The sequence below is a fragment of the Ursus arctos genome, unplaced genomic scaffold, assembly GCF_023065955.2.
Source record: "Ursus arctos isolate Adak ecotype North America unplaced genomic scaffold, UrsArc2.0 scaffold_3, whole genome shotgun sequence".
NCBI classification, from domain to species: domain Eukaryota; kingdom Metazoa; phylum Chordata; class Mammalia; order Carnivora; family Ursidae; genus Ursus; species Ursus arctos.
In genome coordinates this window covers 44,493,403-44,509,556 of record NW_026622985.1, presented here as the reverse complement: position 1 = coordinate 44,509,556, position 16,154 = coordinate 44,493,403, and the positions used below count along the sequence as shown (strand labels likewise).

General features: G+C 34.7%; 1 protein-coding gene across 11 annotated transcripts in view; it reads left to right on the top strand.

The window, feature by feature from the left end:
- DGKB (diacylglycerol kinase beta) overlaps nt 1–16,154 on the top strand; it is an 863,998-nt gene that overhangs the window by 345,697 nt on the left and 502,147 nt on the right. For 7 of the 11 annotated variants that reach the window (XM_057304222.1, XM_057304221.1, XM_057304223.1 and 4 more), the window contains 3 exons: nt 1,001–1,077; nt 4,939–4,959; nt 13,040–13,193. In XM_057304222.1, coding sequence (XP_057160205.1) covers nt 1,001–1,077; nt 4,939–4,959; nt 13,040–13,193 — 252 coding nt within the window. The remainder of the gene's footprint in view (nt 1–1,000; nt 1,078–4,938; nt 4,960–13,039; nt 13,194–16,154) is intronic. The other 4 variants (XM_057304226.1, XM_057304228.1, XM_044386876.3 and 1 more) reach the window with 1 other exon arrangement.

The window sequence follows — 16,154 nt, the reverse complement described above, 5'->3', positions numbered from 1 at the left end:
TTTCTCTAACTTAAAATATGTTGTAAGTCTGAGATTGCTTAATCAAATTATATTTTGAGAACTATGAGAGTATTGTTTTAATAGATTGAATGCATATATTTGTATTCTATTTATATATATATTTTCTAATAATATTTATGTTCTTTCATGACATAATTTCCCATATTAACAAAGGATTCTTTTGTCACAGTCTCGATATGATGAATGTCCTAAAAATATTTCAAAATCGAAAAAGCGAATTAAAAATCTCTTGGTAACATATCTAAGTGTTTTTTTTTTTTTCTTCTTAATTTGGAGACCTAAGGGGCTTTATTAAGCACTTCATGAATTGGGCAGCATCCCATCTAGCAAGTAGAGAGCTTCCTAAACTTTGTTTCTTTCCCACCCCAAACTTTATTTCTTAATTGAATTAAAATAAACTTCAGTTTGTTTTTTATGTGTATTTAGAAAATTCTAAAAATATCTGCCAAATACTAAAATCTATACCTTGCCTCTGACTGCATTCACCATTGAGGCTTAGCTATACATTTTACTGTTCTTATTTGTCCAGCAGGGTTATTATTAGTTAATGGAGTAAAATATGAAAAATGCACTGCATTAGATGTAAAGTTCAACAAAGAATGCCTATGTTTTCTGTTTAAACAAAGCTTATTTCATTCATTTAGTTGTTATGTTATCAAAACAAAGGGAGAAGATACTACCTATTTATATATTTGCTCTTAATTCATACAATATATAGGTAATGGCCTTGCCTAATGGTATTGCCTAGTACATAGGCAATACACTTGGACAAAACATACTTTTTTCTGTTCTTTCTTTTTTTGGTGTGATTGCTTTTTTCAACCAAATAGCCTTTCAAAAATGATAAAGAAGTTTTACTTGTGCATTTAAAATTTAATATCTCTTGGTGATTATATTTTAATAGATCTTTGTTTCTAAACTGGGTTATTTTACCACAGTAGGCATATATAAACAATTTGTGTTCTCTATTTCTTTATAGATTCTACAAAGAAATTAAAGGATGTTCTTGAAGAATTCCATGGTAATGGTGTGCTTGCAAAGTATAATCCTGAAGGGGTAAAGCTTTTTTTTTCTTTATATCATTTTCATATATACACTTGGAGGAGGTATTTCTTACAGAAGAGTCTTTGGAAATGTATGTACCATATACCATACCGTAAACAAAATGAAATTCATAATGAAATTCTATTCTGGAAAACACATAAAATAGTATACTACCTTTTTCATTCAAAACCCATTTGCTAATGAAAGTAATATTTCTCTAGTGCGTGTTTGAAAAGAGTATAGGTCATCTGTAATACAGCCTTTGATTCTTTTCCTAAACGTTAAATACATTGTAATTCTGAGATTGCTTGGTCAGGTATGATCAGGATGGATGGAAGGGAAGACCAAGCATGCCTACTGCTTACTCTGTGACCTACAAATTTTAACCCCAAATGAACACTGGTGGGGTGCAGGAGGGTTACTCCTTTTGGAGAATTATTCCCTTGACTACAGAAAGATTCTGCGATGGATATAACTGGTGTGTAATTTTAAAAAGCCAGCTTGGATAAAAAGTGAGGAACTTCTTCCCCTATCTTGTTTTAACCTACTACCAGTAAGCCAACAAGTCCCTGAAGTTCCTTCCTTATAAAAACTTCCTGTCCTGTTGATGGCTTTTGAACACCTGGCTTGAATGAGTGTCTCTCCTTTCCTAATTATTTGTTAAATAACCTTCCATTTACTGTTAGCTGAGAGATGTTATGTTTTAAATGTTTGAGCATCTTAGCTGTGAGTCCTTTTGCAGTTTCACCAAGTGATAGTCCATTGTATGGGAGTTAAAACAAATTACCCTTTACAAGAGAACCTTTCCCTTGGATGTATTATCTAGCCAGCTACATAGATTTGTTTGCTGATTAAAATATGATTTGTTTTTGTTTTCATTGTCATTATGGTTTTGCTTGTTTATAAGAGCACAGTTATTGGTTCTCCTTCAATATTATATTTCCTTGGGATTTATAGAATTTACATTTTAGTCAAAACCAAATCTCCAATTCTAACCTTAAAGCATTCATATTGTTTTATAATTTCCTTCCAGTATTTCTAATAGCTACTTTTTATGCCATATTTTCTTATTCTGTCTATATTCTGATATATTACTGTACCTTGTAAAAGACTTTAACCTAAGATTTATTTCCTTTTTCAAGTAAAGTTAATACTTAGAACCTAAAAATGATGGGGAAAATAAGGCAATTTAAAGCCATTCCCATTTTCCTATATCAGGAACAAAAGCAGATATCCAGCCTGCATTTCCCTCATATTTTATTTTCCTAGATACCACAGTGTGAGAGAAAAAAAAAAAATTGCCAGATAAGCTTGTAGAACCAAAAATCTCAAAGACCAGGAATGCAGAGTGGGAAAGCTAAAAATGACAACTCTATGGAATTGCTATAAGACCTGAAAATATCACTAATATTTACATTCCCAACCATACTTGAAAATGTGCATGTTTTCTAGTCTATCTACAAAGATAAAATCAGTTTTTTTCCTCCCTAAAGATAGCTGCTGGCTATAAATTCAGTTGGAATGTGATCTTGTTTGCAAAGTAGCCTTTTTGCTTCAATGATTTCTTATTTAAAAGACTCTTAAGACTTGGTCTTACTGATATTATATATTTCATGAGGATTATCAGTCACTGTACACTGGATTTATTGAGGTATTTACTAGATTCATTCTTAGACACACATATGATGTCAGCCTTTTCAATAATGTAATAACTCTCCATAAATGCAGAGATCTGCTCTTGAAATGAATTATTAAAATAATGAACAGTTGAAAAACAAAAAAAAGTTAGGTCTCATTATGACCCCAGAATAATTCTAATTTAAGAGTGAAACCACTCTCTAATTTAACACTGATAGGTCTTTTCCCTTTAGGGGGAAAAAATACCCCAAAACAATTAAAGCTTACATGACTCTTAAACAATAGCATGTATTTTACAAAAGCCAATAGGAAGTAATTAGGAATATTCAGTGTTGAGAAAGAAATCTTTAATGCCTTGAGGTTCTCTTCAGTACATGACTTCATCCAGTTTATAAAAGGTTACTCTAACAGTATGACAGAATTCATACTATCTGTTCACATGGGAAATTATCACTCTGTGTTGACCAGTCAGGTTAATCTTAAAGTTGTTGTCAGAGATGACTACTATTATGCAAGAAAACTTTGAAAAGTGTGTAATCTACACTCCTTTTAGAATAAATAACCCTTTGTTTTCTAAAATAAATATTGCATATATCATCCATATAAAATGTACTTGCAAAGAAAAAGAAAGAACAGGCTAAATATCTCTTATTTGCTTCTTTTCTTATAAAGTAAAGCTGCTTCAATGGTAGGTGCATTGTATTTCTTATCATTTACTTGAATTACTGAGTTCTAAAAGGTCTCTATAAAAGCTTAATACAATGAATATGTGACCTGTTTATGTCTGTTTAAAGGAGAAGAAATATTAAGTGTGTTATATGGATGAGTCATTTATTTTTAATCTGTATCTTTTAAAGATCATTTAACAGTGTTTCTTTGAAAAAAATAACAGAATCAAATATATATATAAAAATCTGAACAATGCCTCTAAAGACTCCCTAAGAATAAAAACTTCAAGAAGGTCTTGAGATTCCCAAACAGATAAGATTATAAAGTTTTTAAATGAGGAAAGTCACTGTAGGAAAAGTAAAATGACTTTCCCAAGACTAACCAGCTAGTTTCATGACAAGAGCCACAATTAAAACCTAAGTGTCCGGAATCCCAGTTTAAGAATAATGCCCTTTCCTCTTCACTTCATTGTCTGGGCCATAGAATGAAAGGCAAGGCGGTTGGGAGATGAGAGTAAGGGGAAGAGAAAGGTATTTCACATACATTGAAAGGCATTTCTTAGGTAATGAGTATGGCATATTCCAGTGCATGTAATTACTACTAACTCATGCCCAACAAGGTAAAGAGATTGTCTCCAGCTAATCTTGTATGAATGATATAATATTAAGAGTATGATTATAGTTAATTTGTAGTAGCCATCCAGTCTCGGTAAGATGGTTCACAGTAATATATAGTCAGGAAATCTCAGATATAAATGATTCATGAAAGTAACGAAATGTGATAATATGAGAAAGAACCAGTTTGGCGTTGCATTTTATATATGAAAAATATATATAGTATAGTATAAGTAAATATATATTAAGGTAGTAATATTAATTATTTAATATTAATTAATAATATTAATATAAAATAGATTAATATAATATTTTATGTATATATTTTCCCCTGGATTTCAAATTCAATACTAAATTGTTCCAATGATGTCTAAAGACATGGGAAGAAATTAAGTAGTAGTATATGTATGGGAAGATGTTTATCTTTAAAGACATGGTAATGGGCGAGACATGTTATTCTCAAAGATGGAAGCATTAAGAGTGGGAAATAAACATTAATAATCTAATATAGATTTATATATACTGTTGTGTTATCATAATCTTCTCTGGAAGGTTTTAATCATTTTATATGTGTTATTCATTATATTTATCTCCTATTAGAACTGTTCTCTTATTACACTCCAAGATTGATTGAGTAAATGATTCTCAAATTTTAGCTTGTATCAGAATCACCTGGGGGTCTCTTTAAAACACAGATTGCTGCCTGCTCTCCTGTCTTCGCCTTAGTTTCTATGTTTCTAGGGTGAGGCTCAAAAATGTATATTTCTATCAGTTTCCCAGTTGATGATAATGATACTGTTTCAGGACCACATTCTGAGATCCATGGATCTAGGGTATGTTTTAAAATCAATCTGTAAAATCGACCTTTTAGTTAAGTTATCAGCAATATGAGATGATGAGTATAAATTATCTTACATTAACACCTGTATTCTTTCTTTCCTTGCATGCACAGAAACAAGACATTCTTAACCAAGTAAGACATTTTCTTTTCTATTAAAATCTGTCTTTCTTTATTCTGATATGAGCTATGAATTTCTCATCTGTATCACTGACCTGTACTTTTGTACCATTAAGATTCGTACAATATGCAAGGCTATCTGTAATCCTTATAAAGTTATAACTGACTGATATTTGTTCAAATCAAAGTCCTCAAATGGAAGAACTAATACCTTAATGGAATCAGAGATGGTCTAGAGGTGGGCTTAGTTTTGTAGATTCTTGAATTTAATTTTCTAATTTCACTAAAACATAATCAGACTCCAATAAAATAATTTACTTAATGAAAGTCTTAATTTATTAATTTACAATAGCAAGTTTATAATTGCATGTAAATGCAATTGGTAGGGATTTCTTTTGGGGGAGGTTACGCATCTATAGTGTTATTAGAATCTGTGAGGGAAATTGAACTGAAAAGCCACTGATCTTTGCCTTCCTGGGAAAAAGAGTAACCCATCTGTTGCTTCAGTCACTCTCTCCCAGTAAAGCCCATTTTCTAAAGCAAGTTTTGGGTCCATAGTTCAGCTTGGTGCATAGAATTACAACACATTTTGGGGATCTCTGAATGGATTTTTCTATCATACTAGGAATATCTCTTATCAAAATGCATGAGATACTTAAAACCATAGTATTGTCTCCCTAAGAAAGTAACCGATATGTATTAGCTTTTTATTCACAAGTTTTCCTCTGGTTTCAATGACAGCAAACACCGTGATCTCATCCCCAACATGTTACAGTACAGTTGGTTATACCAGAATGATCTTGATTGACTTAGATACAGGTCCTACGTACTACAATCTCTTAGGATGAGGCAGGATTGAAATGGCAACTCATTGATGGCAATGACTTTCACTAGTCTCTTTCAGAGGATGACATGTCCCTGATCTTATCCCTGACCTCTGTGGAAACCTACCAGATCCCCCAAAGACAGACTACATGGGCTTTATGGTTTTAGGAGGCAACTCTTCAGAGTAAATGGCTGCTTCTATGCAGCAGGATTTATCTATTAAAGGATATTTATTGAACAACTTGGTCAACAAACACACCTTTCTGCATAATCTGCATACCCCTACTAGAGGCTGTCTGAAAATTGGTGTCAAAATTATCCCTGCTGTTTCTTGGGGTTAGCGGAATGAGTTTCTTCCTTTTCCTTGCTCAGTCTTTGTTCCAAATGGAGATGTTTAGTAGGCAAGCAATTTCAGTTGCAGAATAGAAGGAACAGGGGAACCTGAGGTTAGCCAAAGGCGGCGGGGAGTGGGCAGGAGAAGGGCATGTGTAGTTATTGCTCTGTGGTGTTCTTGGTCTCTCAGTGTTTTGTGAGTGTAGGATTTTCTCTTTACATTTCCTGTTAGTAGATGATCCTTGGCCCAAGGCTAAGTTACATTTCATAGTTCCCTGGGCTTCCCTTATCTTTGCACTGGGTACTCTGCACTGGAGATTCTGCTAATGTGTATAACCTTCACATTTAGACAACTGAGTTGCTTCATCCCCTTAATAAGAAACCTGGGAATTAGTAACCTACATTTGGTAATGCTGTTGCCTAATGTGATATTTTAAATGTCTTTAACAAGAATATTGACACTGATATAATTATTAGCAATGATATAAACACCCTTTTATTGTAAGCTATAATTGTCCTTCCAGAACCAAATTCAACTTTTCCCATTAAAGAAAGCATCTGGAAAGTATAACAGAGAAAACGTAGTCTTAGGAGTCCAACTGAACTGAGTTCAAATCCCACATCTGCCACATATTAGCAAGTCTTAGACAAGTTACTAGCCTCAGTTTGTTCAGCTATCAAATGAAAAGAATATTGACCTTATTGGGTTGTTAAGAAGGTTAAATTCTAAAGTGTATATAAAATAGTTAGCTCCGTGCCTGATGTATTGGTGTTCCAATGGTGTTTAAAGGCAGTGGCTGTTGGTCACGCTTTAGTGACAAACATGATTTCTTACAAAAGTTCTAGAATATACATGAAAAGTAAACGTGGGGATTGGTGAGATACACTACCAACCAATCCTGTCACCTTTATTTTCTGAGCCTCTCTTTTCTCAACTATAAAGTGAGAAAATAGAACTCTGATGTCTTTCCAACTCTAAATTGATTTCCTTCTACCATGAGGTATGAGTGGAGGACATAAGATGTGATTTGTTTCCTCTGCCAAGCCTGGCCACAATCCAGAATGCTGTCCTGGTATTAGAGTTATTGTGTCTGTTGTATCTGTTCCTCCTCCCGCAACTGCATAAATGCCAGGGCGGTTAGTTAGCAAGGAATGGAAGTAACATGTTAACCAGTATTTCTGCTTCTCTTCCCTATGACTCTCACCACAAAGTCAGTCCTTTTCCTCCTCTCATCGCACAACCAGAGCAAAATTTTGAAAACAGACCACCAAACTGAATAATAAAATACCTTCTGTAATTCTGTATTAATGAGCTCATATTGACTATGTATTAATTATTGTTGAAATATATAGTAACTTTCTTTTCAATATGTGACCTCAATTAGATTGGAACCATGTAAAAATAGTTTGAGAAGATATTTACATAGATACTTATGAGCTTAATTAGCTACATCTTATCATAATTAAACACATCAATTTGAATAGCTTCTTATAGGTTTCTTGTAACCGCACTGAGGATCCAATCTCGATATGACCAAAAAATATACTATCTCGTATCTATGACAACATGTAGAATTTGAGAGTGGGCCATCTGGAATATTGTATCCTAAATTGAAAACTTAATGATTTGACTGTTTGAAGTGGCTAGGTGATATCACAGTTGATGTATTTCTCCCCTAACCTTCTATAATAAACACACGGAAATGTATTTTCTGCTACTGTAGTTGCCCTCACTTCTGCTCTGCTCCCCTGCCCCTCCTCACTGGCTTTTATAGAAATGCCTCTAAAACAAGAGTATTTTTATACTTCAGGACATTTGCACTACCTGTTTTGTCTGAGATGTTCTTTATCCAGATGTGTGCAAAGCTAACTCCCTCATCTCCTGTAAAGCTGTATTCAAAGAACAGATTCTCATTTCCTGATCATCGGATTGAAAACTACAAGCACCCCTTCCCAAAATATAAAAACATTTTCCTTCTTTTTTTCCCTACAAACTTAATACTGTCAAATGTACATTTAGCCTATTTATTTTTTTATTTCCTTATTCCCTTTATTAGAAGGTAAGCCTCTGGTAGAAGGATTTTTGCATGTGCCAGTAGCATCTTTACCCCAACAGCTAGGACAGAGTCTAGTACAAAGTGGGTGTACCACGAACATTTGCTGAATATGAGAAAATCTCCATCCTGAAAGCACCAGAATAAATTAATGATAGAGTGATGACATTTATTTTCATTCACTTTGAATCTACTTGGATGAATGCTGGTGTTATTTCTTTAGTATTAGCAGGGATTTAAAAACAAAGGATCCAGATGGTCAGATATAATAATGAAAGGCATATAGAAATGTGTTTTGAATCCATGCCAATTTGGCAGCAACATCTGAGCAGCTCCCTCAGTCTGAATTCTTTGCAGATTCTCTATGTTATCTCCCTAAATAGTCTGTGGCTGCTCCTTAAGAAAAAAAAAATGAAAAAGCAGTTCTCAGAATTTTAAACATTGTGTGTTGTGTATGTCTTTGAGCTTATAGTCAGTTTGATTTTTGAACACTCATTCACTTAAGTCCAACCCAACTTTTGTCATTAGTGTTTCCATTGATGTGCATGTAAGTGATCTCATTCTATTAAAGGTCACAATGTTCAAAAATCAATTCTAATGCTGCTACACGACAGCAGTAGAGAACAAGATACTTAAATTCAGCAGTGTTCTACTGAATCTTGAAATAAGGAAAATGTATAGATAGAGGACAGTCTCCACTTACAAAAATGTCTGATATGTTGGACAACATAGAATTTTGAAAGAGATTTGAAAATCTTTTACCAACAAGAAAAGGAGGAGATGGGTTAACCAGAAAAGGCACTGAAGAATTATTCCTCTATGAATTGGAAACACTGAAATAGCTAATTTTTGGCTTTAAAGAGGTTTGAGTTTTACAGCTTTTGTAAGCTGTGTGTACTGACCGAAAGGTAAGGGAGGGGGATTTTGCTCCCACCAACACTGTGAAAAAGTTTGAAAGAGAAGTTTACATCATCAGTAAAGCTTAATGAATAGGATGACATCATGTCATAGAAAACTTCGTTCTTATTTTGATAATAGACTTTTATTTTTTAAAGTAAAATATCCGTTTATAAATGCTCATGTTCTAAAACCAGTGGTTAGTCAATGTTGCCTGATAGAGAATAATAATCACAAAATGTCTAAAACACAAAAACTGCAGGCTTGATTCAGGAAGATGCAGTGAATTTTCTGGTTTTCTGGACTAATAAAGAGGAAGGCAAATTAAGATAATAAAAAATCCATTAAACCTCAAACCAGGACTTCCTTTTATTATTTTATTATTTCATTTATTTTGCATGCTGTGTGCCCAAGGGCATGTTAAGTGCTTTATATTGATTTATTATTACATTTAGATGACAGTCCTGAATGGTTGATCTTATATATCACTTTATATGGAAAAAATTAAGGCTTAGATCTGTCAGAGAATAAAACTAAGCTGCTTTTTGCTTATTGAGCAAGGCAGAGCTGCAGCATTTAATTTTAGAAAGTTTTCCTGAGAACTGAAAAAGGACAAGTACTAAGGCATTCCTTATTAACAGAGATACTATACATTTTTTTTTTCTTTTTGGTTGTTTATTTTTCTGGTTTTCATCATTAAATTAAAGGCATTAATTTCAAAGAGGTTCTATTTAGGTTATGTAAGGCTCTATAAAGAGCACACACTTGGGATGTGGCAGATTTTTTCTTTAAAAGAGCAGATAAATTCCTTGCCCCAAATCACTCAGGTGGCAAATGGAGATATTGGAATATGACACACAAAATATTTTATTCTCAAGTTCTTGTTTTGTTTTTGTTTCTTGGTTGGTTGTTATTGTTTTCCTTTGTTATCATGTTAAACCCTTGCCTTGAAATAGTTCTGTTGTAAAATATAATCATATCCCAACAGAAGATCCAGAGAAAAACTGTCAACAGTCCTAGTCCTTTGTTTGTATTTTGTTACCAGCTTTCTAAAACAAATAATAATAATAACCAAAAAGGATGAACCATGTAATGACTTGTTAAATGCATATAAAAACAGTTGAGGTAATGTGGTTTTGAAGCTTATTCTTCAAAAATTGTTTGAAATTTCTATCCGATGAAGAGGTAGTTATTGTTGTTTTTACCTGTAGATGGAGAAATTAAGGCACAGAGAGATCAATAAATTGCCCACGTTGACATAGCTAGAAAGTGTTGGATCTGAGAGTAGATGCAGGTAATCTGACTTCAAAACCATGTTCCTGTCATCTGTTATGGTGGCAAACACAATGCTGACCACAAAAGGCTTAGGGCTAAGAAGCAAGAGTGAATATAAATAACCATGCTTCTAACTACAATGCCTATAAATACGTTTGTTACACAAATTCCCATATTTTTGTAATAAAATTAACTCCTGGTGTCCCATGAGGCTTCACACATTGGAGGATTGTCTACTGAAGTTGGTTACTAATTCAACTGAGCGTGGATTACTTCTCTCACGATAGGCCACGCCTAAGGAACCCTATTAGTAAGAGAAGGTATCTCTGCTCAAGAAAACGCATTTGGATACAGTGGTCTGGGTATGGCCTTATCTGCGTATCTTGAAACCTCAGTTTCATTCATGGTAGCAAATGGCTTTTCGAAAGTACTTCTGCTACCCGAGGCTGTTCTTTATATTTTTATATTATTCATGGTTTTTAATTATGTGGTTCACTCCACTAGTAGAATTTATAATATTTTGTGCAGGTGGTGATTTCTTATACATGGAAGAAGATGAAGTCTTTTTACTGCCACCAGTGTAAATGTCTGAAGTGCCCTTCATGAATAAGCAAAGCAAGATTAAACTAACGAAAATTGTCAGAATGCGGTGTAGGCAGAGTTTTGCAACCATTAATAAACAAAGAGAAGTTTTTTTTGGGTTTTTTTGTTTGTTTTTGTTTTTTGTTTTTTTGTTTTTTGTTTTTGGTTTGGTTTTTTACTGGCTTGAGATTCTATTAAGGTGGAGAAGCATACATAGTACATATTCTTAATTGGCACATGATCTGATCTACAAAATGTACTTTCTCTAGTGATGTCCCTGTATGTCATATTCCATTTTAGGTTTATTCAAAATAATACTATAATAAAATTGGTCATTCTGTACCATCTTACCCCAATATAATTACATGGAACAAATACATTTTCTATCCAAAATAGCAGTTTAAGGAATTAACTTTATTCTCATCTGCCAGAAGTTTGATCAAAATTAAGAACATCAGTTTCTGCCAAATTTCATTTTTGCCCTATTTTTAGTTTCATCTCAGTTACACTGAACTGGGTAGAAAAAAAAATGCCCTTCAAGGGCTTCCTATGAGGCCCATTGACCTTGCACTCTCTTGATCTGGACAGCTGTGGCTTTATTCCAGCTTTCTCTCTGTAGGTCTCCTTGTCCTTTCAAATGGCCTACTGGATGGGACCCAACACAACCCCACTGGCCTCTTCCATATGGTCTACATCAATTTCCAGGAAACATTTATGCGTCATTGTCCTTGCAGTTGTGAGGGTGTTGGCCAAGCCCAGTATAGTACCATTTACTTGCCTTTGTCCCAAAGCACCTACACTCTTGTCCTCAATTTTCCAGGCAAGAGTTAGATCCTGGTCCACTGCCCTCTCCTCAGAGGAAGCAAGCTCTCCAGGTGGCTCCTATGAAATCCTCTACTTAACTCAAGGATAGAAGGTGGTTCCCATCACCATTTCCCTGAGTGGACATGAAGACTCTTAGTGTACCAGTGATTCTCTCCAAATAAATGTCTGTTTTTTTGTTCGTTTGTTTTCTATAGACCTGCAGTGAATATGACTGGGCAAGGATCTTGATTTTTTTTTATTTTAATGTTTTTTTATTATATTATGTTAGTCACCATACAGTACATCCCCGGTTTCCGATGTAAAGTTCGATGATTCATTAGTTGCGTATAACACCATGCAATACGTGCCCTCCTTACTACCCATCACCAGTCTATCCCATTCCCCCACTCCCCTCCCCTCTGAGGCCCTCAGTTTGTTTCTCATAGTCTCTCATGCTTCATTCCCCCTTCTGATTACCCCCCTTTCTTTATCCCTTTCGTCCCCTACCGATCTTCCTAGTTCTTATGTTCCATAGATGAGAGAAATCATATGATAATTGTCTTTCTCTGCTTGACTTATTTCACTTAGCATTATCTCCTCCAGCACCATCCATGTTGCAGCAAATGTTGAGAAATCGTTTTTCTGAAAGCTGAGTAATATTCCATTGTACATATGGACCACAACTTCTTAATCCAGTCATCTGTTGAAGGGCATCTCGGTTCCTTCCACGATTTAGCTTGAAATAGGTTTCTTTGAAAGTTTGCATGGGCAGTTTTAGAATTTCGCTTTGAAATTTCATATCAATTGATGTTGGTATTATGGTGAAACTTTTACATTAACCCCTTTCTCCAGTTGTCGAGAACAGGAGTCACCATTAGAGCCAAGGAAAGGAGAAAAGAGAAGGTCTTTTATTCAGAGTATTCCCGCTGTGTTCACGACTCTGCATTAGCATGTTCACATTAGTTGCCTGATTTCGTTGTAATGGTAACTCCGCAGGAATGGGAATATTACTCCCAATTTACAGAGGAGGAAACTAACTTTCAAAGAGTAGATTTTTTTAAGGTGATACAGATAGTGTGGAAATAGAAATGTCTGACTGGAAAGCTTCTGCCTTTCCTGTTGCCCTGCCACAGGTAAGATGTATATATATCTAAGCACTGCAGTTAGCCTAGGACTGCTTCCTGTATTTCTCAAATAGTTACGGTCCTTTTGTGGACTTGGATATAGAAATATTCGAGGTCAATTCGACAACTGTTGATTCTGAGTTTAGAACATAATCTTAACATTGGCTGAGTCTTAGAATATATGTTTAATTTTTTTTCCAGACGATAGATTTTGAAGGTTTTAAGCTATTTATGAAGACGTTCCTAGAAGCAGAGCTTCCCGATGATTTCACAGCACACCTTTTCATGTCATTTAGCAACAAATTTCCTCATTCTAGTCCAATGGTAAAAAGTAAGCCTGCTCTCCTTTCAGGAGGTAAGTCTAATTATGTACTTTAAAAATGTATATGTAGTAAAATCCTCGAAGCAAAAATCAGTATCAAGTTCTCTATAAGAGAAGAGATGATTTGCTTAAGATATCTTTCAGGATTTATACTTTCATACTAAGATTGTGCAAAATATTTAAAGTGTCTCCAATGTAGTAACAGCTAAACATTAGAGAAAATATACTTTGTCATTATCCATCATTTGTCATTCAGAGTCTTAGAAGTCTATGTTTAGGTAATAATCTTAAGAGAAACTTCCATCAAATATGGAAAAGTGCTCTTTGAAATGACTAGTTAAATATAGATAACTTTATATATGAAAATGTAGTCACAAAGCAGTTATGTGTAGGAAACATAATATTTATATCACTTGTGTAAATTTCTAACATACTTTTGTAGGAGAGTTTTGGGTTTTCTCTTAGACACTTTTTTTTTAAATTTAATATCACCATGGAGATGATTGGTTCTGTCATTATGTGTAGCTTTTCAGAGCTGTCTAATGAATTAATACCTGTTGCTAATTGTGTCCAGCTCCATCCAGTCAGAAGAACAAAAATCTCACTGTATTACCTTAATGAATGTAAAATAGGTGATTGGTTAAACAGTGTTGGAGGGTTGAAAAACCAAAGAGAAATGCGAAGGTAATGCAGAAGTAGAACCACAGGAAGCATGTGCCACTCCTAGGCTGGACTAATCAAAACTCAGAAGCCTGGAGGAAGGACTTCTTTGCACTGGGATGCAGGGTTCTGCTGGGAAGGGGCTGCCTGGCAGATCTCACCCTGGGACTTCTGTGGAGGTGATACTTCCTTCTGGGTTTGGTAGCTCAGGAGCTCAGGGGGTCTTGCTTCCTGGCAGTCAGACATCTTAGGAACATCACCATGGTCTGTGCAGGATTGTGCAGCCAGGCTCACTGTGCCTTTCTCCATGTGGAAATAAGCTGGACACTAGCACCTGTTGTTCCTGGAAAGGTGTGCTGGAGAGATCTAACAGGAAGTGAAGACAAACTAGCAGGAACAGCCCCTTCTCCTTCCTTCCTTGTCATGTCTCTCTAGTGCCCCCTGTTAACTCAATAGGAATCCAGCTCATAATGGCGAAGTATGGTCTGAGGCAGCGTTTCTCATACTCTTTGTGATCTCAGGACTTTTTTGGGTTCCTAAAATTATTTAGGACGCCAAAGAACTTGGGTGTTATCCATACTAAAGGTGAGACATTGTAAAAATAACAATGAACAACATGTTAACAAAAATAACATTTTTCTGAAAAATAACTTCAAAACTAAAAACCATTTGTGAGAAGAGTGGCATTGTTTGATATTGTGGCAAATCTCTTTCACCTCTGGCTTCCTATCTGCTTCTGTGTTTCTGTTACTCTATCATATGTTATACAGCCTCTTGAAAATTCTACTGTACACTCTGAGAGAATGAGAGGGGAAAAAGCAAATGATATCTCAGAATTATCATTAGCAATCATTTTGACCTAACAAATTCTCTGAAAGGGGCCTGGGAATCTCAGGGGAGACACTGGTCTTGAGACTTACCAGCCCGAGCATCACGAAGTAGTATATCAAAGTGTAGGTAGAGGGATAGGAGTTGTTTAATATTTGGCACTCTAATAAATTTTTTAAAAAATAATTAAAAAATTTAAAATTTAAAAAAAAATAAAACACCCAATTAAGAAATCGTTGGTTGAATCATAAACAAGGCTTAGGCAATCTGATGAAGACTCCGTACTCCTAAGCTTTACGTTGTGCTGCCTCCCTTTAATGAAATAATGTACCTTTCCTCCAGCAATCACAAGCTTTTTTAAAACAAGTGTACACCTTCCACATGATATATTTTGATCCTTTCAAAATATATAACTGAATATGTTCATCATAATCTTTAACTATCCTTAAGATATTTTAGTTCCTTAAAGAATTCCCCTATATCATGCATTGAAAGGACTCGCCCCACTTGTTTTTCTCTGAGTGGGTCTTATTTAGTGTGTTCTTACAGTGTACTCTTGGAGCTTACCACTGTTCTGCACTGAACGTTTTAAAAGGGGGCAATTCCTGACTTTGATCTAGAAATTAAAACTTCCTTGTTCTCCATTTCATGCTGTAAATGGACTGCACGTACCATAGACTGAATAAAATAACAGAATTGTCTCTTCTTTCATTTTATATGAAGCAATACTATTCTAGCATATGGAGAAAGAAGGAAGAAGGGGGGGCATTTTTTGAGATGTTGTCTGTCTGAGTAATTGTGTCAGACTTGGAGGGAAGAAAGGAGAGACTCTAATTAATTAGGTAGGTTTGTAAGAAATTAAAATCTCAAACCCTCTTGTCTCCAAATAGCATGTAGTAAGTATTACATATAAGATGCCAAATTTACAAGGAGTAGAAATCAAATCAGGTTCCAAAATGGAAAAAAAAAAAATAAAGGGTAACAGCTTGTAGTTCATTTGGGACAGCCACATATTCTGCACAGATACACTTGAAAGGAATTGCAAGATGGGCTATGTAGCTCTCATGCAGCAAAAAATAAATTGAACTGGAATTCCTTTTCAAAACTTAGTCTCCACATTTTAAAACATAAGTGCATGGTGTCCTTTGTAGGACTGTTTTCAACCCCATATTCTTTCAAACTTATCTTTGATAGTAGAACATAGTTTTTTTTTAGACTCCTGCTTTGCCATAATCAAAGTTATCTACACAAGGTGTATTTGGGATGAAAAATCACAAATAAATTTTGAATAGAAAGGAGCTATGATCTGTTTTGTTTACACCCCTCCCCCCAAGAGTTCACCATATTTCATTACTGTAGTACCAACAGGGATATGATAGCTATTCTTGACTGTATATCAACTGAACAATGGTTTCTCAATAAAAAGCAAAACTAAATTGGGGAAAAAATGTTGTTCTTGTTAATGAACAATATTCAAGTATTGGATATATGGTAAATGTAAAACAT